Source organism: Lissotriton helveticus, chromosome 1_1 (genome assembly GCF_964261635.1).
Source record: "Lissotriton helveticus chromosome 1_1, aLisHel1.1, whole genome shotgun sequence".
Lineage (NCBI taxonomy): Eukaryota > Metazoa > Chordata > Amphibia > Caudata > Salamandridae > Lissotriton > Lissotriton helveticus.
The window spans coordinates 1,788,277,581-1,788,296,646 of record NC_136057.1 but is presented as its reverse complement, the minus strand read 5'-3'; the positions used below and the strand labels follow the sequence as shown (position 1 = coordinate 1,788,296,646).

The window sequence follows — 19,066 nt, the reverse complement described above, 5'->3', positions numbered from 1 at the left end:
CTCCCCATAGCCAATCACAATGCTGCATTGCAGATTTGTGATTGGTCAAGGCAATCAGATGGGGACTGGGGGCCTGGGCATATTCCCCATCAGACTGTGTAATCAGGGATGTGGAATTCCTATAGCCCGACGCCCAGGACATATTGTTTGGGGTCAAGGGCAACAAGTTTTTATGTGGATTTTGGCCTTGGGACAAGTAGGCCCAGCCCCCTGCAGCACAAACCCTTTGGATACCAGTGTGCAGTATCACATTATGCATCAGGGAAGGCCACTGCCTGCAGTTAATGTAATATTTTTGTCCATATGTGATTGCTGTTCAAACTTGTATTTATGGTTCATTAATTCAAAGCCTTTATTATTAGGGTGAGCGATCTACATAAATGTTGTAAGCTCGGACTGCACTACTGACAAAGGTTCCAGTATAAAAATGTATACACACATGTTCAAAGTTTAGCAATATGAGGCTATATCTAATGCTCCCAGAATGCTCTCTGATCTAATGCAAATATTTGCAGAAGCTTGAAAGCAAGATTGATGATTCTTTGCTTTCAAAATAAAATGTTGACAAAAAAATGAAAGCAGAAAAAAACATTTAGCTAAACTACTGTAAAATTCCAGGTACCATTTCTTTGCAGCATCATTTAGTAACATGTGTTGGTGCATGCTAGTATTTCCCAAAAATGTACATAATGGAAAATCAGTGTAGCCAGTTTCAATAAGATTATGGGAAAGAAAAACAAACAAGCATTGGCAAAACCAGTAGGTCTGAAATTGGTAGTCCGCTTTTTAGTTTTGTCAATGTGTGACTTGTTTTGCCATGATTTTTGTAAACCGTTATATTTGTGGGAGCTGCCGGGCCATGAAGATTATAACAAACATTGGCAAAAGCAAAAATTGTTTTTGGTCTCAAAAAGCACACACTGCCACACTAGTTACTGGCACTGATCAAAATTACTTTGTGTGCCGACATGCTCTTTGCGAAAGAGCGGAATGCTATCACTCACAGTGAAGCCAGCTGATACAGAGAGAGAGGTAAAATTTTAATGAACGTAAAAGGTCATGGCCAGACTAAATTAGGGGCCTAATTATAAAGAAAGTCTCAAAAATGCACCCATGGCATATGTCCTTGCATTAAGTGCAGCTATACGGCTTTTGTGAATTCCCAACAATATACAAAAGTAGGACAAAAAATAGTACTATTAGAAAATATTTGTGAACTGCATTTTAGCATGAGAAGAAATGCATGTGTAGATTTGCTCATGCGAGTGTTTGCAAATTTACTTTCCATCCAACCACTTTTTTCCCAACTCTGGAAGAAGGCTTACGTCTGCCTTTGTCAGGAGAAAATTTCCAACATTTCCCAGTATGGGAAAAGATTAGAGAAGAGTTGTTGTAAACCCTTAAAACATACAAGTTAGTAGGTTTGCACAGACTCAAAAGGACATTCTAAACCTGGAGCTATTGCTTACCACTACCTTCACCCCCAGTATGTAGATCTGTGGAAACGTGGCAACACAAGGCCATTGCAAGTATTCAAACACTACTATGGTATGAGCCATGGCATAATCAGAGACACTATATCAGAGCTCTTATATAATGAGATTGCTGACATAATTTTTCGCCGCACTACATGGCACCAAAGGGACAAGTGGACTTTGTTACAGGACAAGTAGATTTATGAAGCAACCTGCCCCATGGAAAAGTAGATATTTTAATAAATTCCACACCCCTGGTGTAATGCAGCCGGGTGGGGAACATGCAAAGTGCGTATGACTGCTTGGCTGGGCCAAGACGGCCGGCCAAGTAATCATGCCCACTTTAGAGTGCCCTCACTTTTACAACCCCAGAGAATAGTGAAAAATAAAATGATAACATTGTTATTATTTTATTTTTGTTGTGGGGTGTTGCTCCTCTGCCTTAGCGTTAGGCTAAGTGGTGTCTAGTTTATTTTGTTTCCACAGGTTGGACTTGCCTTTTTGTTAGGATTTTGGGAGGAATGTAGGGTCTTGCTGGACACTTAGTGATGCAGCTTCTCCTCGGAGGCTGCCTTAACACCCACCCCGCCCATCATAGGCATCACCAGCCAGGTGACCCAGCCAATAAAAAGAGCCAGACGCACGTGCCCTGGGCCAGTTAATTATCCATGCAAGCAGAGTCAGTGTCATAATTTTTTTCAGCATGTGGACCTTCGGCCCATGACTTTACAGCCATGTGACAACCCTAGTCACACATATGGAAGTATAATGTCACTCATACTCTCACTGACACTATAAAAATATCACAGTCAAGCAATATGAAAAGTTGACAGCTATGAAATACACATAGTAAAGGTCAGAGCTACGGACTTTGGAATTGGGGGGCGTCAGCTCAACATCCTGTGATTCTGGGAAAATCACTAAGGGGCATATGTATCGAAGGATACATTTGCGATTCTCAAATAGCGATTTTGAGAGAATCGCTATTTGAGAATCGCAAAACGCTACGTATATAGGATTTGCAAATAATTTTTACCATTAAGCAAGTGCAGCAAAGGTTTGTGGTCACTTAACAAATTAAAATGTGAGCCACATATATAACTTTTAAACTTAACAGCCCATGAACATGCCAGGGCCTCCCTTTCGATGGTGCTATAGTTCCTCTCTGCAGATGAGAGAGATCTAGATGCGAAACCTATTGTTCTTTCAGTTGCACCAACCCATTGACACAAAACAGCGCCTAAACTTAATTGACTTGCGTCAACGGAGATGGTGCACTTTACCCCCGGAGTAAAGGAAGACCATGCTGGAGAATCAAGAATGGATTTCTTGATTGTTTTGAAGGATTTATCCACAACATCAGACCAAATAAACTTCATATTTTTCTTAAGAAGTTCACGTAAAGGCTGAACAATTTGTGAGTATCCCAGGATAAACCTGGAATAATACTCTGTCATTCCTAAGAAAGATTTTAATACATCCTTATTGATGGGTACCTGAACATCCAAGATGGCTTTTGTGAGGGAAAGTTTAGGCTTAATACCATTTGAGGAAATAGAATGACCAAGATAATCTACTTCTGATTTAAAGAATTTACATTTGTCTTGACCCAAGGTAATCCCCACCTCTCTAAAACGTGAAAGAACTTCTTTCAGTGTTTTAACATGCTCCTCTTGTGTGTTAGAAAAGATTAAGACATCGTCTTGGTAGGCCTGAACGGATTTGACGTTACTAAGCAAGGAGTCCATAAACTTTTGAAATACACTAGCCGCAGAGGCTAATCCAAATGGTAACCTTAGATATTTATAGGCACCAAATGGCGTAATAAAAGTTGTCAAATCAGTAGATTGGGGAGAAAGGGGAATCTGATGATATGCTCTGCGCAAATCAAGCAAGGTGAAATAACAGGTTACACGTGACTGCCATGGCTTGGTAAGTAAACTGCGCAGAACATGCCTAAAAAACAGAAAATACCAGCTAGAACACTAGGGTTTAGTGGGAAAGTGAGATGTATTAGCCCACCATGGACTTCCTCAACACCTCTTTGCCACCTGCCCCTCCTGTAGGTGCCCACAACTTTAATTGTTTGTTAGAGATAGGAAGCGCCATGCCGTGACGCAATCCCCATTCTCCCCTGGGTTGCCCCCACCTTTGTCTCCGAGCCACCATGTCCATTAAAGAGGCTGAGAAGAGCCTGAAGGTTTTAGCATTCAGCGCAGCAGGGATGCCTTTATTTCAATTTTAGAAGTTGCCAAGCTCATAGATGTCTTCGTGCCCGTAGGGCAGCTATTACTGCTGCGATCATTCCAGCCAATCACAGCGAGGCTCTCAGACGGAAGCTTGTCTAAGGTTCAGCCAATAGAGGAAGACTCAAAGTGGGCCAATCAGAGCCTGCGCTGGACCGAAGACGACGGCAAAAAAAAACTAGGAATACCTAAAAAACTCTGTTGTGCTTATTGATGACAGCGAGTACATATATTAAACTCAAATGTTCGCCCTACATTTGGTCAAAATAACGATTATGTGCTGATAAAAATAGGCATTTAGTAAAGTGGCTTATGTAATAAAAAAGACCATATATTTGAGTCTGGTCTAAAAATTGGTAAATATTAATATCTTGTAAACACAGTTATTCAATCTTTCCACGAAAAATTCACGTTGAGTACATTATTTACTTTATTTGTGTGCGGTCCTCGTTGGAATGATAACGCAGCATCACAGCTAAAAATGTCCGATATGTTTACATGTCTCCCGACAGGTTTTTATCATGGCGTTCTGATCAATTTTGTGATTCTGGGCTGGCTGCTTGCAGTAGCTGGAAAAGCGGAGGGGGGCTCCCAGTCCCTCTGATGTGCTTTCGGTTGACAGGAATGTAGAAGGCATCAAGAGAGGCAAGGAATAAGTAATTGAGGTTTGTTCATGCTCAAGGAGCTCCCCATAAAATGACTGAAACCTCTCGAGCCAATCCTTTTCTTTAAATGAGTATGCGAAGTATGTTGGTTAAAACGCTGTTACTGGGTGAAGGTGTCACACATGAGATGGGGGGCACTGAGTTGCTGTGCGCAGCGCCGGTTCGGGGCTCTTTGCTCCTAACCTTCATTATCAGGACTGGGCCAGCATGTCCATACTGACCTGGAGCTCCGTTATTAATATCAGGCCTGACCCTGCTTGTCAGAGTGACCCAGCCCTCTGTGCTCCCTTTAGCCATGTTACCAGGACTGAACCTACCTGTCCTAGTAAGCTAATCTTTTGTGATACTTCCACCTGCAAAGCTAGGAATCGATCAGGCGCTCCCATGTCAAAAAGGAAGATCATCCTGGACTCATCTGATGATTACAGTCAGGCTATTCCTGCAATTATCTGGGGGAAGTCATCCCAAGCCATCCTGAAGTATGCCTGTAGGACAAAAAATGTAAATGTGATGACGAACCTAGACTCATCACAAAAACTACAGTAGGATGGTGTTCTGATGACTTCTACTGGCAGGGAATGATTACCTTTTACAACTCCACGAATACTAATTGACAACTTCAGGATGAGGGAGAATTACTCCAGGATGGGTTCTAGCTAATTTAAGGATGACTGTCAAGTATTCCAGGATGATCCTATGACCGCTCCAGGATGGAAGTGGATTACTCTGGAATGATCCCATGACAATTTCTGGATGAGTGTGGATTATTCCTGGATGATCCTATGACAGCTTCAGGATGGCTATGGATTACATCAGAATGGCCCCATTATATTTTCAGAATGAGTGTTGATTACTCTAGGATGACGTGGTGAAAGGGAGGCATGTTTTTGTCCTTGATATTTGGATTTAAGCGGGGACTCCAAGACAAGTTCATTTTCACGGTTTGATGCGTCATTTTTAGTTGTGGATTTTTGATGGACACTAGCAATCCCTTCTAAAAGGGCCAGGTTTTCAAGTTTCTGCAAATTCATCCGCGAACTTGCATCACCAGGCTGAGAAGTTGTGCTTTCAGCATGAGCTTTGTAACCAACTCTTATATAATCCAGTCCACTCTGCTTGGCTTTTTTGTCCTTGCATCTTTTCTCTGCAATTTCTTCCTCTTGTAGTTCACGTAACACCCTCTTAAGTCTACCAGTGCTTCCCCGATTGCCACAGTCCATTAACATCTGCTTTTTCTCCAGTGCCCTTTGAAGTAACACCTGTTTTAGACCCTCTGTTGTGCCAGAATAGCTTGCAATTATCTCTTGAAAAATATCCTGAATCATTAGACACTGTTTCTTCACTAAAAAAGCAAGAGAAAAAAATATATATTTACATATAAACTTCAAAACAGAAAAGAACACATTGACCACTTGCAATATATCTTCACGCTCTAGCCATAATATATAAATAAAGAGGTATTGATAATAAAGGACAAATGTACAATCTATCCATAACCAAGTAAGTAAGTTTTCCTCAATAGACAGTACACATTGTAAGCCTGAACTTGAACCTCCTGAAAAAAGTTGCCTAAATAAAATAGTTTATCCAAAAATGGCTGCCTTATAGTAGTGCCACAAGCTAAACGTTTCAGTCCTTTTCATAAGTGTTACATTTGTCTCTGGAGAGCAATCCAAGGTATATGTGGGGACATGCATGTTCATTTTTACTGTCCATTATTGGATTAATTAATCACAAATGTAGGTTTTTACTGAAACAGGTTGGTAATTTGTACCGTTATCCTACAGTTGCAAACTTATTATAAAGGTTTACTTATTGTGCTTACCAGATGATTGGAACAGAATCATAGCTTTAAAATCTCTCTCTTCGGTGATTGGCCGACCAGCTTCATCTACATTTTCGACCAGCCATTTACAAAGAACTTCCCCGGGATTGTCTAAAAGCACAAAGTCACCATCTTTTCGAATAATTAAAGAAAACAAGGGTACCCCATTAGTAAAACCTGGGGTGAAAGTATTAGCAAAAATTACAATGGTTTTTAGTGGCCTCGACGAGGTCCTAAGGAAGATACTTTGGTTATGAAATTAATTCATAAAATTAATTAATTCAGGGAGAGAGTCTTGGCAGAATACCATAAAGGTCAATTTTATTACAATATTGTTCAAAAAATAATAACGATAATTACTTCCTTAACAGGTGCTCACATATGTGACAAAAAAGTGCTCAAAGTGACTTTAGTGAATATATTAAAAAACATTTATATACATTTATATACAAAGATGTCACCACAAGGTTATTCCCACAAGAATTATATACAATGAAAAATAGGGGAGTTTTCCTTGAGTTTGTCGACGGCGTTTCGATCTAGGGTATTTTAGATCATCATCAGGACGTGAGCTTCCTTAAGGAAGTTTCTCAACTGGGATTCCTAGACGGTGGCGAAATTAATTCTGCCGGTATACTGAATCACACTTTACGTAGTCTGTGCACTAAACGTCGGTAAATGGGGAGACTAATACTGTTTATTTGTAGATTCTCCGTTTCCAGAAGGTCTTCTATTCAGTCTTTTTGTGGCCGTGTTATTTCCTTGAGCCAAGCTTTGTTTCCATCGAGGGGAACGTTACGCAATGCAAATTTCAGTCGCTCGTATGGCGGCGTCAGAGCGGGAGGTAATCACCGCTGAGTCCTTTGCCAAACAGTAACGCAGCTATCTCAAGATTCCGGCGTTCTTCCGAGCACCTCGGCTCGGAAGAACGCCGGAATCTTGAGATAGCTGCGTTACTGTTTGGCAAAGGACTCAGCGGTGATTAACTCCCGCTCTGACGCCGCCATACGAGCGACTGAAATTTGCATTGCGTAACGTTCCCCTCGATGGAAACAAAGCTTGGCTCAAGGAAATAACACGGCCACAAAAAGACTGAATAGATGACCTTCTGGAAACGGAGAATCTACAAATAAACAGTATTAGTCTCCCCATTTACCGACGTTTAGTGCACAGACTACGTAAAGTGTGATTCAGTATACCGGCAGAATTAATTTCGCCACCGTCTAGGAATCCCTGTTGAGAAACTTCCTTAAGGAAGCTCACGTCCTGATGATGATCTAAAATACCCTAGATCGAAACGCCGTCGACAAACTCAAGGAAAACTCCCCTATTTTTCATTGTATATAATTCTTGTGGGAATAACCTTGTGGTGACATCTTTGTATATAAATGTTTTTTAATATATTCACTAAAGTCACTTTGAGCACTTTTTTGTCACATATGTGAGCACCTGTTAAGGAAGTAATTATCGTTATTATTTTTTGAACAATATTGTAATAAAATTGACCTATATGGTATTCTGCCAAGACTCTCTCCCTGAATTAATTAATTTTATGAATTAATTTCATAACCAAAGTATCTTCCTTAGGACCTCGTCGAGGCCACTAAAAACCATTGTAATTTTTGCTAAAACCATCTTTTCGAACACACGCAGAATGATCGCAAGTGAAAAACAGGACGTTGAATGAAGCCATGCTTATGTCCTGCTAGATAAAAAAAATCAGGAATTAGTTTGTGTGTGGTTTAAGTTTCAGAGGTAAAATACAAAGCATATCAAACTGATTAACAGATTTAATTGGAGAAAAGCACCCCAAAAAGTACACTGACCTGGTGCAATTTCTATCTAATATGCCTAGATTTTGGACTACAAAGAAGAGTTTGGGCATGCACTGAAGGCCATTGAGGAAATTACCTAATAATCAACTTTATTTTTGGAGAGCCAGTGTATGCTTAGGTCTTGCTGCTCAGGACAAATAGTAATAGCAAAGTAGAGGCATTATGAGAGAAATAGAAGAACTATCAATAAGTGAACTTTCACACTGGGGTTTGTGACGGGAAATCAAGTTACCTATCCCCAAAGATGCATAGAGAGTCAGATGCCTGCTACCCTCTGCCCACCGGCACCCCCAACATGAAAGGACAAGCGTTAAAAATGCAATAGGTTTCACCTTTTATTAAGCTAAAGATATTAGCTTTGCTAGTAGTATTGTACGTTAATTGTGCAATATGTAATGGCTTTATAAATGAAACAAAAGGCATTACAATGGCAAATACATAAAGCAAAAAGCATTGGCATAGCCAATAGGTCTCCCCTCTGGGACCTTATAAGTGTTTTGCCAGAGGTGTTTGGAAGTTTGGTAAGAGATGCAATTTAACATAAAGGGATCCCATAACTCGTTGACACATGCAGTACCCGCAGTTCAAACGAGAAGAGGGCATGGGGAAACCTCTTATAAGATCTCAATCAATGGGGAAGGCACGCGTTACTGCAACTTGTGCGTGCTTTCACCTTAATGCTAGAAGCGAGAAGGGGGAGAGAGAGAGCGCGCAAGGAGAGAGAGAGAGAGCGCGCAAGGAGAGAGAGAGAGAGCGCGCAAGGAGAGAGAGAGAGAGCGCGCAAGGAGAGAGAGAGCGAGAGAAATATTAATGTGATTTATCTCAGGGCTTGATCCCTCTGCACTTTAGCAGTAGGTCAGGTTGTAACTGGATAATATATGGCTGGGATCGATAGTGGCAGATGTAACAAGACCTGCTTCATTTTTACAGAGATCTTAGCGGTCAAGGTAAATTAGCGTAAACAGGGAATACGTAATTGGCCCGTCTCAATAATATATACAAACAAGTTAAAAACATTGCATGCACATGGAACGAAACCAGAATGATAGCCTGTTTTGAGAAAGTAGATATTGCAAGATGTTGGAATACGTTTCCTAAATATGGCGTTAATCTCAATCGCCATAGGCAACCAGGCCTTTCAATTACACAAATAGCAAACAAATAAGGAACCAGCTTTACAACGGCTAAGTTATCTGAAGCATTTATCCTTATGCTTTGAAACGCATCCATGAAAACTGCCGGTGTTTTAGAAGATGTGCTGCTCTGCACACTACACAGCTTGGGGAACGTGACCAGGATTCAACAATAGAGCACACATTAATTTAGTAATGAAAGCTCACTACAAGTTGCAAGGACACAAGTAATGCTCAACAATATACAATATTCACATAATAAATAAATAAATGTATTTAGCCTTCTTTGATCGACAACTTTTCAGTAGATCTAAAACTGTTCCATTTGGTCGAGAATCTTGAATACACGCAGGTGCACTTGGAACCTACAATATACGGGCAGTAATTTATTTTTCCTTACGGCGAAGAACTTGCTGTAAAACACATTGTTTAGGCTTCTTGCAATTTTCCACAACTTACACAGGCACGCACTACGTCACACATACACAAAAATACACATGCTCAAACACAAAAGGTGCATATTAAACAAACAGGCAGGCTGATACAGACAAACATCAAACACACATAATACACACACATTTGCAACGCACGCATTAATTATAACACGTACGAAGCACACACATGCAGGGAGCTGCGTCTGAATTTGCCCCCTTAATGAAAACTCGTGCTTTCCGAAAAATGAGGAAGCTGGTCTGGGACGGAAATTGAGCAGCTGGGACCGAGAGCGGAGGATCGATGCTGCTCTTTTTTAACAGCTGCAGCACTTACCTGAGTATACGCTGGAATCGACGAAGGAAGTGGAGTTGGAAAAATAAAGAGACCGATGCCAATCCACCTGTCTCTTTAATGGCCATTGCACTCACGGCAGTCTTCGTTCTTGCCGCATAACAATGACGTCACTTCCGGCGCTCACGGATGTGCGTAGGCTTTTGCTAGAGGAATACACCCGCTTCCGGTATATGAAAAGGTGAGAGAGCTGCTCTCCATTGAGGATCTGCGGTTCGAGTCCCAGCCAGCCGGCAGACTGATGGTTTACAGTAGGTGATTTTGGCATTGTGTTCGAGGCAACTGCTTTTTAAAAATGTATTTTAGTATTGTGATGGAGTGAATTCGGCAGTCACCATGACGACAAAGCTTGTTTTCCTTTGCAAGACCTATTCCTCGGGGCATGAGCAGGTCTGTCCGCAGTTGTTTAAAGAGTCTAACAATCGGATTCCACTAAACTATGAGGCAGATTTACAAGAACCTTGCGCCACTTTTGCGTCACTTTTCCCATGTTAAAAGTGACGCATAAGTGGCGCAAGGGGCTTGTAAATCTGCCCCTATGTGTTTATGGAAATACTCTATGAAGGAAGTGCAGCCTGGGGGTACAGAAAGTATCATATCACAACAGCGCCTCCCGGCATTCCGCATTCATAAAAAGTTTGGGGGTTTGTAGGGCTTTTGGATTTAAATTAGGGCGTACATGGTCATTTTAGGGTTGAGGGTGGTGTTGTGGCCCGTTTTGTACATACGCAGCGCCCCTGCCGCTGCGCGTTAATGAGGGGACACAGGACACGCCGTATCGGTCTCCGCGTGGTCCGGACTAGTTCCGTGACCACGCCTCCTTTATTTATCTAGAGCGCGGGCGTGACGTATCACGGCCGCGCTAGCGCACTGCTACGTGCACAACAACTAGACTGCGTGTGAGCAGTCTTCAAACATTACACTCCTTTCAACCTTTATTAAAACAAAAACCATAACATGAAGTCCGTTAACTATTTACTCGCTTCGCTTGGATATATGAAAGTCAAAGAGATGGCCGGCAGGCCTGTTACCAGTGAGGTTCCACGGTCTCAGCCTACTGCAAAGTCTGCCAACTGCGAGGAGGGGGCGGGGTTTCTCCTCAGTCCATAGCCCGCAGCTTCCCCTCGGAACAGAACTCTTCGTGGAACATATGGTCGAGCTGGGGTCTGCGACAGCCCGTCGCCAGAGGGGTGGGGACTCTCAACGCTCGGCCTTCCAGACGCTGGTGAGCTCGCGGTAGACTGGTCTTTGTCATTCCCTTGCTCACTCACTGGGGAACGGATGTTGGGTGTTGTTGGGCTTGTCGTCGCTCGGTCCTGTTCCTGACTGGGCTGATCTTCGGATGTGGCAGAGGCCCGCTTGAAGAAGGACACATTGCGGGTGACGGTTTCTCCATCCCTTTGAGCAGTTATCATCGTGCCTGTCCGACGTGTGACTGTCCAGGGTCTGGGTTCGAACGGGAGCCTGAACTTGCTCCCGGGATATCGATCTCTTACATAGACTCGATCTCTTTCTCCTATGGATGACTCCTTGGCTCGGCGTCTGAAACTGGCATATTCATTTGAACGTTTTCTGTTGAGCAGGGTTTGCCGGGGGTTTGCATCTGTTGGTGTCCAGGTGTGATGATGGGGAATAGTGTCTCGGACTATTCGCCCCATTGTGGATGGCCCCGGAGCAGCTGTGGTTGTGCGATGGGGCGTGAGCCGGTATTCTCTCAGGAACGTGAATATTGCTCTTTCCAACGATGCCTCTTCCGCATGGGCAATCCGGATGACTTTATTGAGTGTCCTCATAAATCTCTCCACCTCACCGTTGGCTTGAGGCCATCTGGGGGTGATTTTCCGGTGCTGTATTCCCCATTCCTGGAGGTATTATGCAAATTCTTGACTCTGGAATGGCGGGCCATTATCGGTCTTGACCTGCTCAAAAATGCCATGGGTGTCGATGATTTTCTCAAATTTCGCCGTTACTTCCTTGGCAGCCAGCGATGTGATTATTTCCACTTCAGGATACTTGGTCAGATCGTCAATGACAACAAGCATGTAGCGGCCATCAGGTAGATGTCCAAAGTCGGCGCTGACTTGTTCCCAGGGTTTCTTTGGGCTTTCTTCGGTGATCACCGGGGGTGATGGTTCAGGTGGACCTGCTGCTTGGCACCAGCGGCACTCCTTGACCATCTGCTCAACTCTCGTGTCCATTTCCGGGAACCACACCTTTGCTCTGAGTCTGCTTTTCGTCTTCACCATTCCCTGGTGGCCCCGGTGAGCTAATTCGACAGCTTGTTGAGTTAAGCTCTTTGGCATGACAATTCTGGGTCTTCTAAGGAGGCATCCTTGGCCGTCCACGGATAATTCATCTCTTACTTTGAGAATGGTTTCCAGAGCCCGCTTGGCTTCCGGAGTCCTCTGCTGTAGAGACGCCTGGAGTGTCTTCCAATTGTTCTGTTGTATGGCAGTTATGACTAGCTGAAGAACCTCGTCCCTGCGGGTTGCGTCTATGATCATGTCGATGCTCATGGGAAGTGGTCTCGACCGTTCAAGGATGATTCTCACATATTCCTCTGTCTCTTCGGCATCTTCCTTTTCCTGGGTGGTTGCTGTTCTCGGATGTCTGGAGAGGTAGTCGGCGGGGTTGGTTTCACCGGGCTTGAACTCCAACTTGTAATCATACTCTTGAAGTTGCAGGAACCACTTCTCGATTCTGGGTGGTGGGCAGGCGCATGTCGACGCATATGCGGACTTGTCCTGGTTGTTTGGGTTTCCTAGCTACCACGATTGGCGACACCCAAGGGGTGGGTCCACTGACTTTCTCGATGATGCCTTGTCTTTCGAGGTCTTCTAGTTCTTGTTCCACCTTTTTCCTTAGGTGGAATGCTATCCGTCGATGCTGAAGGGCCATGGGCTGAATGGATCGGTCAATGTGTAATGAAACCTCTTTTCCGCGGAGACATCCAATGCCCTGATTTATTCCAACATGATCATGACCTTTGGGTACCATACTTAGTCCATCTGGTAAATGCTCTGGCCACTGGTGCCAGAATTCCTGATTCCTGGGCAGGTGCAGACATTTTGCCCATCCACAAAAAAGGTGATCGGTCGGTTCCATCCAACTACCGGCCGATCAGTCTTATTGACGCGGTACAAAAAATTACAGCCCGCCTGGATCCAGGAATGGATTGAGGACTATAATATCTTAACTCCTCTCCAAGCCGGTTTTAGATCTCACGTGAGCACCCTGGACCAGGCCTTCCGTTTTATGCTTTTATTTTGGAAGACGGTTTTCCTGGGCAAAGGCAACCTTTACGCAGCCTTCGTGGACTTGCGGTCTGCTTTTGATCTCGTCCCGAGGGCTGGGTTGTAGAAGTGTTTACTAGAAATAGGTATGCCACCCCCCCTTGTTCGCCTGTTGGTGAATCTACATGCAAACACCTATGCCCAGGTTTGTTGGGGTAAACCAGGGGAGATGACGGACAGGTTTCTTGTGGCCAAAGGTGTTAGGCAAGGGTGTGTGTTGGCCCCCACCCTCTTTTCCTTATATATTAATAGGGTCACTAAGTACTTTGAAAACCACCCCACGGACGCTCCGACTCTAGCTGGAATGAAAATTCCGTTGCTCATGTTCGCTGACGATACTCTTTTGATATCAAAAACCAGACAGGGTTTACAACAAGCCTTGACGAGGTTTGAGTATTTCTGCAGCGAACATGAGCTCGAGGTGAATGTGTCAAAGACCAAATTTATGGTCTTAAGAGGACACAACCACACCACCGCAAGAGTTACTATGGGGGGGACACCATTGGAACAAACTAAGTACTTCACTTACCTGGGTGTCACATTTAGCGAGACCCTTAGTTGGTCCCACCAGGTTGAGCTTATGGCTTTAAAACACCTACAGATAGGTGGTGCCCTGATAAAAGAACATAAAGGTTCTTTTACTAGGCCAATCTCACCGCTACTTAAGATATATGGGTCTAAGGTTTTACCCTCAGTCTTATATGGAGCGGAACTATGGGGTTTTAGCAAATTGGATCCCCTGAGAACAGCCCAAAATAAATTGCTTAGGGTGGTAACGGGCCTCCCTCAGTCAACTCCTAGGATCCCACTTTTGTACGACCTTGGGTGCCAACCCGTGGAGGATCAAGCGCGGTTCCGCCCACTGGCATTTTGGCGACGTCTATGGACAACGCCGGAACTTCTCCCTTATGCAAAGGCTTGCTCGGAGGTTAAAGATCTTTATGGTTCCTCCAACATAGGCTGGTTTAAGGATTTAAGTTCTTCCCTTTTAGCCTTGGGGTATGGTGACCTGTGGACAAGCCCAGAATCTGCTATCTTCCCCCACAAAAAAAATCTAAAAACGCGATATTGGGACTGGGCGGTCAACAAGAGACACATGAGATTGTGCTCAAGCAATCTTACAGGTCTATTCATTGTCCATAAAGACATTCCCAAGCTTGAAATATATTGGGACATAATTACAAAGCCCCTGGATCGCAAACTGTTCCACCAGTTCAGATGTGGCTCATTGCCCCTACGGGATTTCACCAAAAAGTGGGGTTCTGGTGGGTCTGGGCAATGTCCAAAATGTCCAGGTCAGGGAGAAAGTTTAGACCACTTCTTGTTTGTGTGTCCTTTGTACTCTGCCCCTGGAGCCAAATGGTTAAGCCCGGTTTGTAGAAACCTAGGTACCCGCTCAGCCGTCGAAGCAAGTCGAATTCTAAAAACTGACCTAACCCCATTAATTGTTGTGGGGGTAGCAAAATATTTAGGCTGGGCTTGGCTACTTAGAAGCAGATATATAAAAAATATTTAACCGGGGGTTCTTACCAATGTCCCTGCTTTTTTGTTTCGAATAGTTTATTATACTGTATTCATTGGTTATGCCTTGTGTTAATGCTTTCTTGTTTTTACTTTTATGAAGTCTGTATATGTGATTTAATATGGTCTTAGAGTATTTTTATTGTGTATATATTGTATTTTACGTCTTTTATGACGCATTAATCGAATAAAGACTTCTTGAACCATACTCTTGAAGTTGCAGGATCCACTTCTCGATTCTGGGTGGAGGTTTAGATACCGATCCTTTGAATAAGGGAATCAGAGGTTTGTGGTCTGTGGAGACGGTGAATGGGTGTCCGTAGACGTACACGTGAAAGTGCCTGCAGGGCCAATGGATGGCGATGGCTTCTCTTTCGATTTGGGAGTAGCGTTGTTCGGTCTCAGTCAGTGACCGGCTTGCATAAGCTATGGGCGCCCAGTCTTCACCACCTTGGTTCTGCGTCAATACTGCTCCCAGTCCATACGGGCTAGCGTCTACGGCTATGTTGGTTGCCTTGGCCGGGTCGAAGTAGGAGAGGGTTGTGTTGGCTGACAGGGCCGCCTTCGTGTTTTGAAACGCTTCCTCTTGTTCGTCTCCCCATTGCCAGGGAGTGGTGGTCTTGGTGAGCTCCCGTAGTGGTCGGGTGATGTTCGACAGGTCGGGGATGAACCGCCCACAGAAGTTCACCATCCCCAGGAAGCTCCGAATTTCCGACGTGTTGGTTGGCGCTGGGGTTGCTTGCACATCTCTCACTTTTTCGGGGTCGGGGGCCACTCCTTTGTCGGAAAAGGTGTATCCGAAAAAACTGATTTGATTCCGTAGGAACTGACACTTTTCTCGATGTAATGTTAGGCCTGAGGCCTTAATTCTTTGTAACACGCTCCGGAGCCTCTGGTGGTGTTCCTCCACGGTGTTAGCATATATCAGCAGGTCATCGCTGACATTTAGGACTCCTGTGATCCCGCTTAGGGCTTCTCGAATTGTATTCTGGAAAACCTCTGCGGCGCTTGATATTCCAAAATTTAGTCGTCGATAACGCCGGAGTCCTACATGAGTAGAAAATGTGGTGATATACCTGGAGTCCGGGTGCAAGGGTAATTGATGGTACCCTGACCTTAGGTCCATTTTGGAGAACCATTTAGCTCCGTTGAGTTCTCCGAGGATGTCGTCTATGGTCGGCGTTAGATGTCTCTCTCTTCTCACTGCGGCGTTGGGCAGGCGCATGTCGACGCATATGCGGACTTGTCCTGGTTGTTTTGGTTTCCTAGCTACCACGATTGGCGACACCCAAGGGGTGGGTCCACTGACTTTCTCGATGATGCCTTGTCTTTCGAGGTCTTCTAGTTCTTGTTCCACCTTTTTTCTTAGGTGGAATGCTATCCGTCGATGCCGAAGGGCCACGGGCTGAATGGATCGGTCAATGTGTAATGAAACCTCTTTTCCGCGGAGACATCCAATGCCCTTGAACGTGTCGTCAAACTCTTCGAGGATCGTGTCCAATTCTTCTTCCAACACCGCCATAGCGAAGGATATCAGGTGTAGTTCTTCTGCTGTTTGGCCGCTGAGTAGCATTCCGCTGCCTTCTTTGGTGACGTAGATGGTCGAAGGTGTCCTTTGTTCTTGATGTCGTATCTCCGTTTGGAAACACCCAATTAGTGGTATTGGGGTCTTTTGTCCATAGGCAAAAACTCTGATTTTGGCTGGTTTCAGTGTCGGCTTGTCTCGCAGCTGATGGTAGACATTTGCCGCCATGAGTTCGATCGAGGCCCCTGTGTCGATCGTCGCTTTCACCTCTTGGTGCTGTATTGTCAATCTGCACTTTGGAAGTCTCTGTTTCTTCCTCTGCGGTTGGTCTATGGCGAACACGTAGTGCACAGGATAGCTGTTAGCGTCGTCATCCATGTCTTCGCTTTCAGGGTCTTCCCGTATCGCATGGGCGGCCTCAGGTTTTGGTTTGGATGATCTGCATACAGATGCGAAGTGGTTCATGCGCCCGCATGACCCGCATTTTCTCCTGCGCGCTGGGCAGTCTTGTGCTCTATGTGGCGCGCCCCCACAGTACCCACAGTCTTGTCGGCGGTCCGGCGGTCTTCCTCTCCCAGCAGGGCGTTGTTTCGGCCTCACCGCGTTGACATGCTCTGCTACGTGGACCTGCTCTGTCTTGACTTGTCTGTGGAGCGCTGCTTCCATGTGGGACGCTCTCGCCTGGGACAATTCTTTCGACCGGCCTAGTTTTAACATATCCGCTAAGGGTTTACCATCTTCTTGGAGGATCTTCACCCTTAGGTCAGAGGAGTAACAGCCTTGGATGATTTGGCCGCAAATTTCTTCTTGCTCGTCGCGGAATCCGCACGTGCTCGCTAGTTCTTTCAGGCGCCCATGGAACGCGTCGAGGGACTCTTCCGCCTCTTGGCGTGCCTGTCTGAAGATGAAACGCTCATAGTCCTTACTTTGCATAGGCTCGAAGTGGGCGTTGAGCGCGGTGAGCAGCGTGAGATAGGTGTTGGGGGGTGGCTTCCACCAGGGTCTTATAGATCCGATAAATGTCCTTCCCACCAAGATGCAGGAGTAGTGCTCTGCGCCTTCCTCTCCCAGTACCAGCTCCCTCAAAGTAAAACTGTAGCCTTTCCACCCAGTCTTTCCACCTTGGGGCCAGGGAAGCCGGTGCGCCATCGACTGTGAATGGCTCAATGGGCGGAATGTTCGCCATGGTGAGGGGAGAGGTCGCCTCTTGAAGCCATGGGCACGTGGGGCGCGGGAACCGCAGGCTGGGTGTGGCTCACCGCGCAGTCCGCTCAGACGTGGCGACAGGGTGTGCTGCAGACCGCTGCCGTCAGTAGGGCCGACGTGATGTGCAACCCAGGGCTGTGCTGACCTCCTACCTCTGAGCCAGGGAGGAAGCGGGTGCCAAGGAGGTCTTCCTTGCGCTCGCGGCGCCAGCGTCACCAACCCGATGTCGGGTCACACGTGGGGATAGCAGCTGGGCTCGCCCGGGCCAGGAGCGCCAAGGATAGGCGGCAGAAAGGGGCAGAGAGTGCTTTCAGCCACTGCATGGGCTCTTTAGGCCCTCGCCGCCATTGTTGTGGCCCGTTTTGTACATACGCAGCGCCCCTGCAGCTGCGCGTTAATGAGGGGACACAGGACACGCCGTATCGGTCTCCGCGTGGTCCGGACTAGTTCCGTGACCACGCCTCCTTTATTTATCTAGAGCGCGGGCGTGACGTATCACGGCCGCGCTAGCGCACTGCTACGTGCGCAACAACTAGACTGCGTGTGAGCAGTCTTCAAACATTACAGGTGGGTTTGTGTTTTGGGGGGGCCAGGTGTAATTTAAGGGTTTAGAGCATGTTTGGGTTTGGGGTGCGAGGGTTAATTTTAGGGTTTAGGGTGTGTTTGGGTTTTAGGGTACAAGGGTTAATATTAGGGTTTAGAGTGTGTTTGTGTTTGGTGTGCAAGGGTTAATTTGGGGGTTCAGGGTGTGTTTGGCAGACCCCCCAGGATATAGCGGCATGAATTAGCAAATTTAGCGGCACAAAAATGGAAATTTAGCGGCACATATATGGAAATTTAGCGGCAATTTTGCGGCATTTTATGTGGCCATTTTTCCTACAACAAACACAGATATCTTACTTTTTTTTAGTTATTTAACAACATGAAGCACACGCACACACCCCCAAACACATCTTCTACCATCTCTCGCCTTTCTACCCGCTCTCGTGCCCTCTTCTCTCTTCCCCTTCTGTTTCCTCACTCCCTCATCTTCGACCGCTCTCTTCCTCTCTTTCTCCCTGTCCTCTCTCTCTCCATTCTCTCTCCCACATTTCTGTCTGTCTCCCTCTTTCGCTTTTCTCTATCTCTTTCTTATCACCCCCTTTCTCCCCTCCCTCCACACTCTCCCCCTCTCTCGCCCGTCTCTCTTTCCTTCATGTCCCCTTCCTATCACCCACACCTTCTCTTTGCTTCTTCGTTCTCCCCATTTTCCAACTCCTCTCTCCTCCTTATCCTCTTTCCTTCCCCTGCCTTACCTTCACCTCGGTTGTGCTTATCTCCTGCTTCTCTCTCGCTGCTCTCCCACCTCTCTTTCCCAATTATCTCTCTCGCTTTCTCTCCCACTCCTTTTTTCTCTCTCTCCTTACCCTGTCCCTCACGGACCTCTCTCCTCACTCTCACTGATCTTTCTCACTGCCCTTTCTTTCCCTCTCTCTCCCTCATTCACCTCTATCCCTCCCTCTCTTTCTCACATCACTCTCTCGCTCTCTGATTCTCTTTCCTCTCTCTTCCCTTCT

The 19,066-nt window shown here is 45.5% G+C and overlaps 2 protein-coding genes across 3 annotated transcripts in view; one reads left to right on the top strand and one right to left on the bottom strand.

Moving 5' to 3' along the window:
- Window positions 1-4,127: 4,127 nt before the first annotated feature.
- On the bottom strand, window positions 4,128-11,380 carry LOC144765421 (uncharacterized). The gene is made up of 3 exons (XM_078650325.1): window positions 11,233-11,380; window positions 6,212-6,388; window positions 4,128-5,728 (listed from the first exon to the last, which is right to left on the bottom strand). Exons 1-3 carry the CDS (start codon window positions 11,378-11,380, stop codon window positions 5,199-5,201), a joined length of 855 nt encoding a protein of 284 aa, XP_078506451.1. The 3' UTR covers window positions 4,128-5,198.
- The window catches only part of FOXRED2 (FAD dependent oxidoreductase domain containing 2), a 62,148-nt gene continuing 53,196 nt past the window's right edge, over window positions 10,115-19,066 (top strand). Inside the window, exon 1 of one of the 2 annotated variants that reach the window (XM_078640495.1) lies at window positions 10,115-10,216. The gene's annotated coding sequence lies outside the window, so the exon portion shown is untranslated. The remainder of the gene's footprint in view (window positions 10,217-19,066) is intronic. The other variant, XM_078640502.1, reaches the window with a different exon arrangement.